This window comes from Phascolarctos cinereus, unplaced genomic scaffold (assembly GCF_003287225.1).
Source record: "Phascolarctos cinereus isolate Bilbo 61053 unplaced genomic scaffold, phaCin_HiC Scaffold_9;HRSCAF=440, whole genome shotgun sequence".
Classification (NCBI taxonomy): domain Eukaryota; kingdom Metazoa; phylum Chordata; class Mammalia; order Diprotodontia; family Phascolarctidae; genus Phascolarctos; species Phascolarctos cinereus.
Window position 1 is genome coordinate 149494878 of NW_027556402.1, and position 18100 is coordinate 149512977.

General features: G+C 38.0%; 1 protein-coding gene across 1 annotated transcript in view; it reads left to right on the forward strand.

Annotated features, from left to right (window-relative positions):
• The window catches only part of CORIN (corin, serine peptidase), a 209798-nt gene that overhangs the window by 157457 nt on the left and 34241 nt on the right, over positions 1 to 18100 (forward strand). The window contains 3 exon segments of the mRNA XM_078148375.1: positions 3577 to 3808; positions 9305 to 9450; positions 17077 to 17184. Of these exon segments, the coding sequence (XP_078004501.1) occupies positions 3577 to 3808; positions 9305 to 9450; positions 17077 to 17184 (486 nt within the window).

Below are 18100 nucleotides of genomic sequence, written 5' to 3' on the forward strand. Positions count from 1 at the left end.
CCCTTTACATGCTAAATAAAAATCTATCAATTACTATATGATAAACCATCATCCCCTAACTCTAAATAATATTTCACTGTTAGAGTTCATTCTAGATGAATGCATCATACTCCATTTCTTTACATACACAGTGACTGCCATAGTTCAGATCCCCATCACCTGGTCTATTCCAATGGCCTCTTTGTTGGTCTCCCTGACTTGTCTCCTTACTCCAATCCCCCAAAATCGTTTTCCTAAGTACAGATCGATCATGTTGCTCCCCTACTCAGTAAACTTAAGTGACTTTTGTTGTCTGTATACAAACTCCGCTGTCTGGATTTTAAAGCCCTTTACAACCTGGCTCTAACCTATCTTTCCAGCCTCAGTGGATATTACTTCCTTTCTCAAACTCTATAGTCCAGTAAAACTCACCCCCCTCCTCCTGATAGGCTTCATCTTCCTTATCTATGCCTTTGAACTGGTCATTCCCCATGCCTGTAATGTACCCTCTTCTCACTTTTCCCTTGTAGCATTCCTTCAAGGCATAGCTCATATGCCATCTGGTATTGAAGTCTTTCCCATTCCCCCCCCCCTACTGCTGTCCTCCCTTTGTAACCAATTTTATTTCATTATCTGGTATTTACTTTGGCTTCATTTTATATATACTTATGTAGCATCTACTCTGGACTCCTACCCTGACTTCCACTCGTACACTTTGGTTGGGACCCCAAATGGTGGCTATTACCTTGATTTTTAGGATACTGTTTTTCTAAAACTATTATTATGAGCCCCTATTGGTATGCTTTATGTCAAGATGCCAGTAGATGTCATTAACTTGAGTAAAACACTTTCTAAGATGGCATAGTAAAACTAGTAGAAAGAAAAACATTCCCTTGGGAATCCATTCTCCCACAAACATGTATAGCATCTTTAGGAAGAGTGGGTACCATTGAGGGGGCATACATATAGTGAACACGTGTGGCCAAAGATCTTCGTTCCTTTGTACTGACAAAATTTGAATTCCTTTCTTTCCTAATGGAAACATAACAGAGCTTCCTCCCTGGGGGCAGTGTATCTGATGGCTGGGGTTTTTAGGTGCTCTCCTAGAGTCTGCTTCTCAAAGGGCATAGTGACTATTTCCAGTATATCAATCAGGTGGTTCAGTGGATAGAGTACTTGGTCTGGAATCAGGAAGACCTGAGTTCAAATCTTGCTGGAGACACTAGATGTGTGACCCTGGGCAAGTTATTTAACCTCTGTTTGCCTCAGATTCTTCAACTATATAGTAGGGATAATAACAGTAGCTACCTTGTAGGAATGTTACAAGGATCAAATAAGGTAAAGCACTTAGCAAGTGCCTGGCACATAGCAGGTGTTGTAAAAATGCTTATCCCTTTCCTACTCTTATCAGTCCATAGCCAGCTCTATCCTCTCCTCTCTGAAAAGAGATAATGCTCTTTGAAGCTGTTTACAGCCTTGAGTAATGCATCTCTGCTATCAGTGTCCGGCTATATATAATATGTGTCTCTTCTCCATCTACTGTGCCTTGAACTGTCTGTAATTGAATCTCCAAATGCTTTGTCTCCCTCTGGACTATTAGGTCTGCCGCTAGGAATCATGGCTCATGGGGTAGGGAGAGAGAAGTCTCCTTCTTTCCCCAAGACTTATTGCCTTTCAGGGACCAGGTTCTTCCTCAATCAGTGATTCCTTCCCTATTCTCCAGAGTTTACTTATTTAAAGCCCGGTAATGTCATGGCTTCTTGCTGTTATCCAGTGATTTTACTCCTTTCTGACTCAACCAGAGACAGATGTTCATTTTTTTCATAAAGGGATCACAGGATGTTAGCACGTTGTTAACTTATTGCATCCTGTGACTACATCAACTGAGTCGGGGGAATCAAATTCCCCATCCCTTATACTTACATATGTACTTATTTCTCCCAACAGAAGGTAAGCAACTCAAGAACAGGACTCATTTCATTTTTTTTGTGTGTTTGTGTCATTAGTGCCCAGCACTGGCCTGGAATGTTGTAGGAATTTAATAAATACTTGTTGATTGATTGATTGACAAGGGACAGAAAGTTTTCCATATAGCAAAAAGGAGGGGAAATTGTTGTGTGTTGTTTTTTATAGAGATTAAAAAGTTTAAGCTTCACCTGTCTGCCCAAACCTCAGAGAAAAAAGAGCTGGTAGAGCCAACTGAAGAACTCCCTGAATGTGCACGTATTTCAGCCTGAAACATATATTCATTTGGACATTTTGTCTGTGGTAACTTTGATTTGCGAATCTTCAGCTGGTGACTTGTAATTGAGAGGCAGTGAAGTACAGTGGCTAAACACCTGGTCTCAGAGTCAGGGAAAACTGGGTTCACGTTCAGCCTTTGACGTGTACTGGCTATGTGACCCCGGGTAAATCACCAATCTTTCAGTGCCCCAGGCAACTCTGTAAGACTCTAAGTTTCTTTCTTAATAAAAATTATTTAATATTTTATTTTTTGCCAGTTACATGTAAAAAGAATTTGTAACATTTCTTAAAATCTTGAGTTCCAAATTCTCTTTCTTCTTGTCCTCCTCCCTCATTGAGAAGGAAGCAATTTGGTGTAGGTTATACGTGTGTAATCTAAGAGTCTTAAGTTTCAAAGAAGATGCCCGCCTGTACTGACAGAGGAGGTTCCCAGTCAGATAAACAATAACAACAACAAGAGATACCAAAAACTCTTAAATAACAATTTTGCAGCCTGATTTTTAAATTTACCAGTGAGATTCTTGTGCTAAGAGGTCAACTTATAATAGCCCAGCATAATAAAATGCCCTGTTTTTTATATTGGCGCTGTTTCCCCCCCCTCCTTGTGGCACTGTAGGTGTGGACCATTCTGAGTAGATTTGTTCAAATCTAGTGAATGGAATACTTAGAAAGTGAGAATTAATATATTCTCTGAGCAGCTGGAGAAAATAACATTAAATGAAATGAAAAAAAATGAAAGAATATAAACCCAAGTATTTAATACTCAACCTAAGTTTAAGATGGTATGTGTTAACTGAAATCATCTTTAATCATTGAGAAAACTGATTACCTTTACATTTTAGTACTATCTATTCTTAAAAAATTGATATATTTTCTTTTTAGATCACATTTATTTCTGAATGCACATCTCTTAGTGAATCTTCCCCATAACAAAAATTTGAAAAGAAAAAGAGAACATTTCAGCAAAACCAACCATCACACCTACCTTACATGATAGCATTCACGATACTCCACAGTCATGGTTTCCTACCTCTCCAATAAAAGGAAGAAATTGCATTTTCTCATCTCTTCTTTAGGGGTCAACCTTGGCCATTATAATTATAATTACATAGCATTTGGTTTCATTTTATTATTTCCATTTGCATTGTTATAGTCATTGTGTATATTGTTTTCTTGCTTATGCTTACCTCACAGTGCTTCAATACATATAAAGTTCTGTCTATTCTAAAAAGATATGTCTTAGAGTACAATAAGCATTTCTGATTTGGACCCTCCATCTTGAGCTGATTTTCCTGAATTGCCGTTTACTCTACATTTAAAATAAGCTGAAATATATATATTTTCTCTCACTAGGTCAATGTGAGCCAATCACACTGGAACTTTGCCTCAACCTTCCCTATAATTATACAAATTTTCCAAACTACCTTGGCCACAGGACTCAGAAAGAAGCTTCTATCAGCTGGGAATCCTCCCTCTTCCCAGCTCTTGTTCAGACTAACTGTTACAAATATCTCATGTTCTTCGCCTGCACTATCTTGGTACCAAAGTGTGATCTGCATACAAACCAGCACATCCCACCCTGCAGGTAATATCTTTGAACCACTCCTGATCCAATATGCATTTTACCTGGGGAGAACTAAGTTGTAAGCTTTCAATTGTGTCTAACAAAGGGAGCTTCATTAGGAAAATGAATTTATTAAAATATTGGTATAGGATAAATAAGAAACAGCTTAGATGGTTAGAGTCAGAATTCAGGACTCAAGTGCAAGCAAAGACAATGAAGATGCCGTCTTCCAAGTGCCTGCATATTTAAGAAAACGAAATGTTTATTGCTATGAATATGTACAAAGGTGAGCATTGGGAATATTTTTTAAAACGTACAATTGCAGAAAAATGATTTTGATTCTTAGACTTCTTTAGGTAATTCTTCATTCTAGTAAGAGGAAATGATCATTTCATAGTAATACAGACATATACACCAATAACATCTAAGCACAAAAAGTGACATGGGGGATATCACAGAAATATTGCATAATTGCAGCAGGAAATTTGGAAAAGTGGTAAAAGTGAGAGATAACAGATGGACAGTCAGAGCTCTCTATTAGTATTCACAAAATGTAAAAAGACCCAGAAGAAGACTTCTAGCATGCTGGATGGATCTTTGATGAGGATCTTTGGAAGAAATTGCAGAGAATGGGAAGGCTCAGATAAGTGGTTCTCTAATCTGATGGTAGGGGTCCCCACATCAGAGAGATCACAGATCCATTCACCTATTAAAGCCTACACTGACATAAATCATAGTTTACATAAATTATGTAGACCTAAAATGCATCCTCCAGGGAGATGCCCATTTTTTTCTCTGTTGGTTCTATTTCTCTTCAGCTGTTTAGGAAGAATTCATGTGATAGGAGTAACTAAGATCTGAGTGCTAGAGTACCATAAAGACTGATGGTAAAACTCCTGAAACTGAGTTCACAGAAAAATATATAGAGAGATAGAGGGTGGAATAGGAATGGATGATGTGGAAAGGGTTTGGGCCATGTGGGCGGATCTTGTAGAGAAGGGCTCGTTCCGTCCTTGATCATCTTGAACGACCTGATCCCTGGAGGGCACAATTATAGACACATAACATGGTCTTGCTAATGGTTCATTGTACCGAAACTCTTAGGTCTGATCTGGGTGGGCTACACAGATTTCCCTTCGCTAGCTAATTTGTCAGGCTTTCTCAGTCCTCTGCATTTCTGAAGGCGGGGGTATCTAACAGAAGAGGAGGGTTGTTAAGAGTCGTGAAGTTTTAGACAGGGCAGGATATAAGCTACTTGTAATCAGCTCTGCCACCTTTTTCTACACCTTGCTTTTAATACCCTGTCTGGGTACACTCACCTTGACCTTAACCATGCAGATCCATGCATACACACACAGAACTGTATGTTAAGACTGCCAGAGAATATGATCCTTACAAATTGAGTGTCACAGAAAGAGTTTCTCTTGCTTTTATTACTTATTTCATTAAGCAGCCAAGATAGGGCAGCATTTTGACCCAGCAGAGACAATGCTGGACCTAGACTCTGAAAGATCTGAGTGCAAAAACTTAACCAGCTGGTAGTGTGTAATCTTGAGCAAATCATTTAACCTCATTCTGTTCCAGTTTCCTTGTATAAAATGGGCATAATAATATAATATCAACAACCTCACAGGGTAGATGTGAGAATCAAATGAGATTTTATATATATATATATATATATGTGTGTGTGTGTGTGTGTGTGTGTGTGTGTGTGTGTGTGTGTGTGTATGTATATATATTACATATATATATGTATATTTTTGATTTTGACTGATTCAAGGATCACACATGAGGATCTAGAGGGCCACATGTGGCCTCAAGGCCACAGGTTCCCCACTGCTGGCTTTAGCTCAGTTCCTACATAGCATTAATCCCAAAGAGTTCAAATCTATAGCTCAGAGCATCCCCAGACCCTCGCTCCTCAGGGCTTTGCTGTTGTCATTCAGTCTTGTCCAATTCTTCATGACCCCATTTGGGATTTTCTTGGCAAAGATCCTAGAGTGGCTTGCCATTTCCTTCTCCAGGTCATTTTACAGATAAGGAACTGAGGCAAATAGGGTTAAGTGACTTGCTCAGGGTCACACAACTAGTGAGTGTCTGAGGCCAGATTTGAACTCAGAAAGATGAGTCTCCCTGACTTCAGGCTTGGCACTTTCCCCACAGTGGCTGCCTAGCTGCTTTGCTGAAGAGCAAGCAATTGATCTGTCTATAACACCCAGCTTGGCTTGTCAGACTTCTGGATCCCAAGCCCCTTTACTCAAGATCCCCTTTCTTAAGAAGTACATTTCTAGACTGTACACTTCTGTGCCCTGGGACTTCCTGACCACTCTGGAATTTTTTAACCTTTTAAGGGATTTCTCAGGGGAATTTTCCATTCTTATTGCTTCTATACATGTGCCCTTGGCTGCCTCTGGTGACACTAGAACATTAAACTGGATTTGTACTTTGTGTGTGTGTGTGTGTGTGTGTGTGTGTGTGTGTGTGTGTGTGTGCGCGCACACCCTCATGTGGTGATGGAGATTGCTTATTGCCTTTGGCCTTCTGGCTGATCTCTTGTGGAGTTCCCACCTGGATGAAGACATTTATGTGGTTTCTGGTTGGGTTTATCTTTATTTGGTCTGGTGAGAACGTCAAGGTTTAGCCTGGAGTACTTAGGTGGGAACTGGGTGCTTTCTGTCCCATTGAGGCAGCCATTTTGGCAGGAAGTTCCCTGTATAAGGCATTTTAAATATACATTTTTGGTACTTATTAATGTCCATCCTGTGTCCTGTCTTCACTAGATTTCAATTTCATAAGTTTGTAGATTTAATCTCATTCTTAGTTAATGGGAGACGTGCATGTTGAATTGGAAATTTAAATATTTAATACTATTAATATTTATCTATTATATTTAGAGATCATCTAGTCTAATTGAGGCCCAGGAAAGTTAAATGGCTTGTGTGAGGTCTCACAGATAGTAAAGGGCAGAACCAGGATTTGAACTCAGGTTTCTTGACTCCAGCCTGGTCTTCTTTCCAGTATGCCAAACTGCCTAATAGATGGTGTTGAATCAGTATTAATTTTTAAGCTGCTCTTGTCAGACATAACCACTGTATTTTAGAATAGATTGCAGCGATTGTAATTGAGGTTTCCAATAACTTACCTCTAAAAATATTGAATTTCACATAAGCTGCTATAAGCCAGTTTCAATCATGTTGCAGAAAATGAAATAAACAGATGATCTTATTCATCTCTCTGATTTAGAAAATCCCCAAACATTTGCTTTTAAAGGAACTTCTTTATGAAGTAATTACTGTGTGAAGTCATGACATTTGGTTTACTCTGTATCATCTGAACCTTTAAAAGGGCTTTATTATTTGAAAAGGGGCCTTATTATTTTATTTTCATGAACTTGCTCATCTGATCCTATAAATAAATATGCTAGTATTTGTTCTATGGATCTTAAAAAATATTTGCTTTTGTCTTTGGAAGAGCTAATAAATCTTTACTCCTTTAGAGGAGATCTTTTTAATAAGAAAAATTCTCTTAGAGGATAGTCAGGCATGTTTTAAGTTTGTCCTACATTTCAGTCTATTTTTTTTTACTTAAAAGCTTTGAATTTGTTAAAAATTTAAATACTTTTCCAATCAGATAGTCTTCTAAAAGATTTTGAATTATGCCTATATTAAGGAAAATTTAATACTCATACATTTGATTGTGAGAAGGCGGAAAAAGAGTGCTGTGGAAAAAACAAAAGATTTTGAGCAAGCCTGGCTCTGCTGCTTACTACCTGTGTGTTATTGGTCAAGTCGTTTACCTTCTCTAGGGTTCAGTTTCTTAGGACATCTGTAAAATAAGGGGATTGGAGTAGTTGACCTCCAGAGCCCTTGCCAGATGGAAATCCATCAGGTTCCAATCTCAGGGAGCTCGCATTGGATTGTGAGTTCCTTGCGGTCATGGAAGGACTGTTTTTCACCTTTCTTTGTATCCCAGGGCTTAGCACAGGACCTGGCACATAGCAGGTGCTTAATAAATGTTTATTAACTGACTGATGATGATAAAATTATTATGTTACATATTATATAAATTAATTTGCATCTTAAAAACCTCAGATATAACTGCTAACTTTTTTTAGAAATGCTTTCCAAAGGAAACAATTTGTAATATGACTTAATTAGGGTTGTTATGGATCTAATCCTAATTATTAACATGACAAATGATGATTCAGATTGGCAAGATTTGGTTTAAAACTCAGAACCCTTCAAGAGTATGAGTTTAAAATTAGAATTGTTGTTGCTTTTTTTATAATTTGTAAATGTATTTTGTAGAGTCATAGCATTTTGGAATTAGAAGAAATCATCTAGTTAAACTCATTTTTTTTTAAAGAAAAATTAACTGTGACCCAGAGAAGTTAAATTGCTTGCCCAGGTCACATGGTGATAGAGCCAGGGCTAGACTCTATGCTTGCTAATTCCTGGCCTATGAAATAATTTATTTTTTCTTAATATGCTGATAGAAACAGTAAGAAAGAAAAATTGTTTTGTTTTCTTCTATTATAGTAGGCCGTGGATGATGTTCAGTGATTCTCTCATTTAATGAAAGGTTTGGAACAAAGTTCCTTTGAGTAAAAATGATGTTAGTGTATGAGATTTTGATATTGTCATTGAGGAGGAGTTGGAGTTAGTTACGTTGTCTCAGGTATAGGCCTTTTCTTGGTGAGTCAAAGCTCAGGTCTTGCTGAAGAAAGGACTGTAATTATGGAATTTATCCAATTTAGTGAACTGGGATTATGGAAGTTATTGCTTGGATTATAGCCATGCAGCAAAAGATTTGACTATTGTTAAAACTACTAGGGTTCTTAATGACTATCTAATCCAGGAGTCCTTAACCTGGGGTTCCTGAATTTGTATTTTTAAAAATTCTGTGTTGATAAACTGCATTTCAGTATAATGAGTTTCCTTTATTATCCTATGTATTTTGTTTTATCCATCAAAAAAATTATTCTGAGAAGGGGTTTATAGGCTTCATCAGATGGTCAAGGTTAAGCATCCCTGATCTAATTCAGCCTTTTTATTTTATAAAGAAGAAAACTCATGTCTGTTGGGATGAAGTAACATGCCTCGTGTCACACAATGAATTAGTAGAAGAGGTGAAACCAGAGCTCAAATCTCTTGATTCCTAGCTCAAAGCTCTTTCCACAGGAGTACTCTTTCATGTTTGTCCTCAACTTCACTGGACAGAGGACCATCCAAAAAGGGGACAGAATACCCCCTGATTTGGAGACATGGATCTGCATTTATCCACACCCGGAGGAGAGGGGCAAAGAGGAATGCCTCAAGAAGCATGATGGGAGGAGAATGCTTATCCCTGTGCCTTTTGGACCATTTCTAAGTCCGGTATCAGATAATGAAATGAGTTGCTGGAACGCACTGTCCTAGGAAAAATAGCCTAGTATTTTGGCCAGCAAAGCCTGTTAATATATCTAATGTGAAACCCTCAGAAATGTTGCTGACCTCTGACTTTCGTTTATCTCTGTAGGACACTGTGTGAGCATTCCAAAGAACGTTGTGAGTCTGTGCTTGGGATTGTGGGTCTTCAGTGGCCTGAAGACACAGATTGCACTCAGTTTCCAGAGGAAAGTTCGGATAACCAAACCTGCCTGATGCCTGATGAAGATGTGGAAGGTTGTTATTTTTATTATTGTTGTGTTGTTGTTAGTTTGACATTGAAAAGGGTCAGTGCATGTCAGCTTCTTTGAAGTCTTGTTTCTGCTCTTTATTTCTGTCACCCATCTGTTGGGGCCCATCTGTTGAACATTACCATTTCTTTGCCTGTTTAATGGCAGCAGTAAAAATGAAGTCAGATGCAGTCATCCATGATGCAAACACCTGATTATGAACATTTATTAATATAAAAATGACCTCAAAACAGATGCCCAGTGATGGGATCCCCCATAGTCTCTTCTGTGGGTTTGTTCTGACAACCTCAGGAGGGGAAGGAGCCCCATCTTACTCCTGGGAGGTAGTATGTATAGTTGACTTCCTCTCCCAAGTTGTAGTGGGCAGAAAGGGTTACTCTCTCTTGACCAAAATAGCAGTGGAGAATAGATCATAAGAATCACAAATTTAGACCTTGGAGGTCATTTAGTCCAATCCATGTATTTCAGAAGTGTGGAAACTGAGACAGGGAGAGATTAAATATCCTGCCCAAAGTTACTCATATTAAGTGGCAAAATAAGAATTCAAACCCAGGTCCTCTGACATAGAATCCAATACTGCCTTCTTGGGGTTCCTTCTTGTCTTTCTTAGGGGAAAAGGAAGTGAGAGAAACTACTCTTCTCATAGGGTGAAGCATGGGAATTGCATCTTGGTTAGAAACAGTTGCTTTCTTTTGTTTATTATTAGGGATTAATTTATTATGCATTATATTAGCTTACATTGTTACCAAATTCTTTTTTAAAAAAGAAAAGCAGCTGCAAATTTTATTTGGAGTGACTCTCATTTCATTTTGGTCCCAGTGCCTCTGAACATTGCCCCGATATGGCAACTGGTGTGCACCTATGGCCTCCGATCCTCTCCTGTCTATTATTACCACCTTGGGGAGAGCAGGAAGGATAAAACGTTGCTTGCCCTGGGATCAGAACTCATACCAGGGCCTCTAGCTTCTGAGGGCTATTCTCTCTGACTTTGGCCTACCTTGATTGCCCCCTCATTCACTAGTCTTGTTTCTGAATGACTTTTAGCTATTTTTTAAAAAATCACATCTACAGTCAAAGGAAGATTATTTGTTGCCATTAATGATATTCAGAAGAATGTGATATGGCTTCTGAAATAATTTGAAGGGAATTATGGGATATTTGAGTTCAGTGGCATCTCAGAAGCTTTCTTGTTCAATCCCTCTAGATGCATGAATTCCTTTTGTAATATCCCTGGCAAATGGGCCCACATCCCTTTTCCATTTTCCCCTTTCTCTTCTTTCTCCTCTTGCTTGTCCCTGTCCTAGTGATGAGCATACAAGTTCCTCTACGATTATATAAAGCCAAGAACTTTTCAAACTCACTTTGTAGACACACTGAAAGTCAGACCTTTTATATTCCCTTCTTTGACTGATCTGCCAGGCTTTCTATCAAGCTTAATAAAACTCCAAATCTTTTCTCCTATCATCCAGTCTGGAATGTGAGCTCTGGGAGGGCAATCTATTGTGTTCTGTTTTTTCTTTGTATCTGCCACAGTGCAGAGCCAGGTTTCCTCCCCTCCTTTCACCCCCATATTTCTTATAGGCTAAAATGTAGAGTCATTTCTTTGGCAGTGAGGACATTTAAGCAGCTGGCTCCATCCTACATTTGTGGTTTTATTTGTACTTGCCTTCATCACTCTATATATCCGCAAAACTGGAATATTAGCTGTTGTCTGATTTTGTCCTTTCCTCTCATGCTTTTCTGCATTTGCCCAGGTTCTGTCCCACGCCTGGAATGTATTCCCTACATATGTTATTCTGTTGAAATTGTTCTTCTTATTCGTGGTCCAGTTCAAGTATCTTATATTCCATAAATCCTTCCGTTATTCTTCAAGCTGAAAGCTCATGCTCTTTACCAGACTTTCTTATAGCTCTTTGTCTGGATCTCTCCTTTATTATGATGACATTCTTATTTACATCATCCTCTCATTTATATCACGCTTTTAATTAACCTTATCTATAGAATACTTTGCAATAATTGAAATAGATTGTAAGGTCTTGAAGACAGAGGAACCATAAGGGACAACTAGGTGTCACAGTGGGTAGAGCTCTGGCCTTGGAGTTAGGAGAACCTGAGTTCAAATCCGGCTTCAGACACTTGACACTTACTAGCTATGTGACCCTGGCCAAGTCACTTTAACCCCGATCACCTCACCAAAAAGAAAAAAAAAGACAGGAACTATGTCTTTTCATTTTTGTATTTTTGTATATTTAATTTTTGTATTCATAGTAGGTTAGTAGTTAAATATATGTTGAATTGAACTGGGTACTAGAGGATCAATAAATGAATGTTTAATGAATAAATGAGCCAATTGTTTCAGTGGGTCCTACAGAGTTCCATCTGATTCTATGATCTTTTATCTACCTGTATGTAGATACTACTTATATGCAGGAAACATAATTCTACCTCTGTTACTGAAGTTTCTCTCTGCAATTGTGTACATCTAATTACACTTGGCAAGGATGAAACTACTGGTCTTAGTACTACTTCTTTTCCTTGAGTTTAGCTTCCCCATCACATTGCCATGATACAGAAACAAACAAGAAAGAAACCTTATGGCTGATTTTCATTTGTGACCGTCCTTTCCTCTGCATTTGGTCTGTAGCCAAATCATGCTTCTCTCTTCACTGGGGTGTGTAATTATTGTCGTTCACTCGTTGAGTTATGTTTGACTCTTTGTGACCCCTTTTGAGATTTTTTTGGCAAAGATGCTGGAGTTTTGCCATTTTCTTCTCCAACTTATTTTACAGATGAGGAAACTGAGGCAAACCAGGTTAAGTGACTTGCCCAGGGTCACACAGCTAGTAAGTGTCTGAGGCCGCATTTGAACTCAGGTCTTTCTGACTCCAAGATTATCACTCTATCCACTGTGCCACGTAGCTGCACCTATGTGGATTTGGTGCACAGATCTACCCTTTATTCCTTAGTTCTGTAACTCCAGTTTTCTAAGCCTGTGTCATCTCTCCCTTGTGATCTTCTCATTTCTCTACTCTGACTCTCCCTCTTGAGTCAGTCATTCATACAATGCAAAGGTAACTTTCTTCATGCATTGTTTGACTTTGGTACTTTTCTGGGGCTTTACAGGGACTTCCCATTTCTCAATAGATTAAGGTCAGGATCTCCTTCAAAATGCTTCACTGGGATGCACTGAGAGGGATCATGATTAGTCTTGGAATCAGGATAAGAGAACTGAGCTTGAGTCCTAGCTCGAACACTTCCTAACAAGGTTACTATGCGGTGAGTTGCTTTCACCATTCAGAGTAATTGTGCTAACAGTACTTCCTCACAGGATTATTGTGAGGAAATCACCCTGTAGACTTGAAAGTGCTATAAAAATGTGTGCCATTATTGCCACAATCCCACAACCATTTTCCTACTATGCCCTCCATTACTTTCAAGAAAATTTGTTAGTAAACTGGGAGAGAATTAGCCAATTTCCCCTGCTACATCACTCCTGTCAACAGTGATTCCTGTTGTTCTTTTTTTTTTTTTTGCTAGGCAGTGGGGTTAAGTGACTTGCCCAGGGTCACACAGCTAGTAAGTGTCTGAGGCCAGATTTGAACTCAGGTCCTCCTGAATCCAGGGCCGGTGCTCTATCCACTGTGCCACCTAGCTGCCCCTCCTGTTGTTGTTACTACCATAATATAATAGCCACATAACTCTTTGTTTAGATATTATGAAAATGCTGATTAACTCAGTTTATGTCCTTATATTTGTTAGTCTCTTGCTGATTTCAGCTTATAAATTCTCACAAGACAGGGATTGTATTAATTTAATGTGATTTATACATGACCCAGCACAATACCACATATAAATAAGCACTTAATATACCTAAATTTCATTTGCCCATCATTGCATAATGAATGTTTCCATATCAGTTCATTTTCTGGATAATTAAATAGCACTGATTCACATAGCATATAGTTCACATTGCACCAATTTAATATATATGTACATATATACATATATGTACATATATATATATAATTTATTTTTAGCATGCTTTTTTAAAAATATAGTTCCAAATTCTCGTCCTCCCTCTCACCCCTCCTCCATCCATTGAGAAGGCAAACAATGTGATATCAATTATACATGTGAAATTATGCAAAACATTTACAAATAGCTATGCTGAAAAAAAAGACAAAACAAAGTTAAAAAATTAGGCTTTGATCTGCACTCAGACTTCATCAGTTCTCTCTCGGGAGGTAGATAGCATTTTCATCGTAAGTTCTTTGTAATTGTCTTGATCATTGTATTGATCAGAGTAGCAAAGTCTTTCACAGCTGATCATCGTTACAGTATTGATGTGACTGTGTACAATGTTTTCCTGCTTTTGCTCACTTCGTTCTGTAGCAATTTATATAAATCTTCTCAGGTTTTTCTGAAATCATCCGGCTCATCATTTCTAATAGAATAATAATATTTTATCACAATCATACATCTCAACTTGTTCAGCCATTCCCCAAATGATAGGCATCCCCTCAGTTTCTAATTCTTTACCATCACAAAAAGAGCTTTTATAAGTATTTTTTTTTATATATATAGGTCCTTTTCCCTTTTCTTTGATCTCTTTGGGATACAGATCTAACAGTGGGTATTGCTAGGTTTGGGTATGGACATTTTTATAGTCCTTTGGGATAGTTCCAAATATTTCTCCAGAATGGTTGGACTAGTTCACAATGTCACCAATAGCACATTAGTGTACCTGTTTTTCCATATCCCATCCAGCATTTATCATTTTCCTTTTCTATCATGTTAACCAATCTGATAGGTTGTTTTAATTTGCATTTCTCTAATCAATGAGTTAGAGCATTTTTTTTTTCATATGACTATAGATAGCTTTGATTTCTCCTTCTGAAAAATGCCTGTTTATATACTTTGGCCATTTATCAATTGATGAATGATAGCACCAATTTTTGAAAGTTCTTTTTTTAAATTTAATTTGATGTCTTTAATTTTTATATCATATTCATTCTGAATATATCCTTCCCTACCTCCTCTACCCATCAAGACATTGATTTAAAAAGTGAAAAAAAAAAGCAGTCAGCAAAACCAACCAACAGTACGTCCACCATTCTATGCCCATAATCCACTCCCTCTGGAAGAAGAAGGTGCATTTTCTCAACTCTTTTTCTGGGTCATGTTTACATTGTCCTAGTTATTGTGTATATTGTTCTCCCAGTTCTGCTCACTTCACCCAGCATTCATTCATATGTCTTCCCATGTGTCTCTGAATTTTTATCTATCATTTTTTATGTTGAAGTCATTTATGATTATATTCATGTGCCACATGGTGTTTATCCATTTCCCAATCAGTGGATATCAAAATGCCATTCTTTAAAAAAAATCATGTTGTATGAAAATATGTGGAGGGATTGTTTTGTTTATTCTATTTGTATCCACAGTGCCTAGCATAGTGCCTGGCACATAGTTGACCCTTATGTGCTTCTTGATTCACTGGATAATGGACTGCATATTCAATCCACTTACTTAAAAGTACACTGAAGATAATCTTTGTTATTATTACCAAGTATTAGACTATGTTGTGATACAGGCTGCTGAGGTATGTAAATAGATTATCTATTTCCTCTTTGGTATTCACTTGTCACTTATGAGACTTGGTAGCATTCATGTCCAGCTTTCTGCTTGTAATATGTGGTTGAAGTAATCAGATAACCAAACTATTTAGGACTGTGTTAAAAATAAAAATAAAAGTCAGTGGATCCTGAGTGGGTAATCTATAGGGCTATTCTCCGGGTAAAAATCTTGAGTGTTAATGCATAGAAATTATGAATTTTATTTTAGCTATTCAGAGGTCTTTTCTGTTACTTCTCCCGGTGTTAATTATCCTGGTGATAATCCCTCAGGTCCTTTTGTTTATTTTTCTCACATTTTTCTCATATTGCTGGGTTTTTGAAACACTTTTTAAATTATAGTTGTATGAGTAGTTTAATAAAAATATGATTATCCTCACTTTTCAGATGAGGAAACAGAAACTAGAGACATTAAATGACCTACCTGCCTATGGTCACACAGTTAGAAGTATCAGAGCAGGAATTCAAACCTAGTTCTTTTCATTCTTACTGCAATATTCTTTCCACCGTGCCATGTTGCCTCTTTTATATTTGTATAAATTGCAAATGAGGGTTGGCTCAGCATAGTAGATAGAGGACGAGTCTTCAGTTAGGAAGATATGGCTATATGTCTTGACTCTGTCATACACTCACTGTGTGACCATGGGCAGATCACTTAACCTCTTCGTGTCCCGGGAAGTTAATAACGTAAATTATAGGTGAGTAATCGGTTTGCATACACACTGATATAGGTCCAGTCACCAAAAAAATAATACAAACGGATTTATATATTTTTAAGGCACTTATACCATCCTCCATCATCCTTTATCCTCATGACAACATGGTAAGTTATGAAATAGCATTGTGATTTACCAGGGAAATAAACAACCTTTAGCTTAGTAAAGTGTTAATATGACTGAGTTTTGAGGCCATTTTGAGCTAATCTCCCACTATCCTCCTGTGATCACATTTTCTCTGATAAGAATGGAAAATACCAGGTGTGCTTGGAACAGCCCTTCATATCCAGGAGCCTATATAAGCAGTTGCCCTCCTGAGTCTGAAAAAGGAGGCGAGAACACGGCAGGCATGAGAAAACTTTAGTTTCATAGAATTCATTTTTCTTCCCCTGTCACAAAGTATTCAGTTAATTCTATTCCAGGTTACAGGCAGGTCTAGCTAATTTGAGAGATCTCAAAAGTCCTTCTGCTCCCAAAACATTTCCGAGCCCTCCCTGGACCCTTTTAAGACAAGTATGGTGTCTGGGAAGCATAGTTCTTGAAGCTTCATTAGTCTTTGATATGAATGAATTTATCCAGTTAGCTGGCAGAGAAGATATGTCTGAGAGAATAGGCAGGAAGACAGGGAGGTTTTGGGGTGGAGGAGGTTGGAGAAGAGGGAATGTCCACAGTTTGGAATACTTCTAAGAAGAAAAGGCTGCAGTGAATGGCTAAAGTGAGTGGCTCTGATCAATTTAGGGGCATGAAAAGGGAAAACTGAATGGGGAAGAGAGGAATGAGATTAATAGCAAAATGGTAGAAAAATCCCTTGCACATAGTAGGTCAAGGAATCATAGATTTAGACTGGGAAAGGACCTTAGAGATCATAGAGTCCAACCCCCTCATTTTGGAAATGAGGAAATTGAGGCTCGGAAAAATGAAGTTAGTCATTTAAGGTCACAGAAGTAATTAGTGAAAAAGCCAGGATTGGGACCCATGTTCTCTGAGTCCGAATGGTACTCTTTCAACCGCACCATTTTGACTCACTTTTTTGGACTGCATATTTTACAATGCAAATAATTTAGCCAGATTGATTTGGATGGGCCCCAAAAGTATAGGAGTCTCCAAACAAAGCTTCGTTTTTGCCTAAGGCCAGTCCTGTTTGCTAATGACATCTTTACCAAACACCTCTCTGACCCCTGTCTCGACTAAAAATATGTTACTTCCCTTGTTTCCTTGGTTCTGAAATTAAATGACACTGGTATTTTTGATTGTTATCAATAGAGTGCTCCCCTAGTCATTTCAAGTGCCACTCGGGAAGGTGTATTCTGGCATCTAGAAGATGTGATGGGCAGTCTGACTGTGAGGATGACAGTGACGAAGAAAACTGCGGTACGTAAGGGAGCTGGCTCGTTTTTTGATTTGAAGAGCAATAGCTGTGTGGAGGGTATGGGGGGAGAAGATTCTGGCTCTTTCACTGAAGATAGCTCAAGGAAAGGGTTGGAAGAAATCAGTGTTATTTCAGCTATTTCTTATGGTGCCTAACATGCTGAGCATTTGAGAGAGAAATCCCTAGCAAGTGTGAAGAATGTACTTGAAAATTATAATTTTTTGAACTTGATGCTCATAATGGCAGTTGTTCCTGGGGGGGAAAAAAAAAGCTTCATTCACGTCCCAAATGTAGCTAGAGGGAAAGGTTAGGGAATCCTAGTCAGCTGTTGTTTGGTGGCAGAGGTGGGGAATTGTCTGACCTTGCAATTTCGTTGGTACAGGGAGTTCCCAGTGAGGAAGTCCCTTCTACCATGTAGTTTGGTACCTAATCTGTAACTTATGTTCTGAGAGAGGTGCCTATCTAGGTCACTGAGAAATTAAGTGATTTGCTGAGGGTTACATGGCCATTATGTGACAAAGGTAGGACATGAACCCAGGTCATTCTGACTTTGAGGCTAGTCCCCTTAGCCATGGTACCCGACTGCCTATCTGCTAGCTTTTATCCTCTTTTAAAGATACAAGAACCTTAATATAATTTGGGTGCATCAGTTATATAATTAACATTAAATTTCATAGTCATTAAATATAACAGATATCTGTGTATCAATTGGTCACTTATATAACTAACATTAAATTTCATAATCATTAAATATAACAAATATCTATGTATCAATTGGTCACTTATATAAATAACATTAAACTTCATAATCAGTAAGTATAACAGATATCTGTGGATCCATTAAAAGTTGTGCAGATTTAAATAGACTTTGGTTCTGAAAGCCTTATTTTAATTAAATTTTGGTTTTTAATGCTCTCT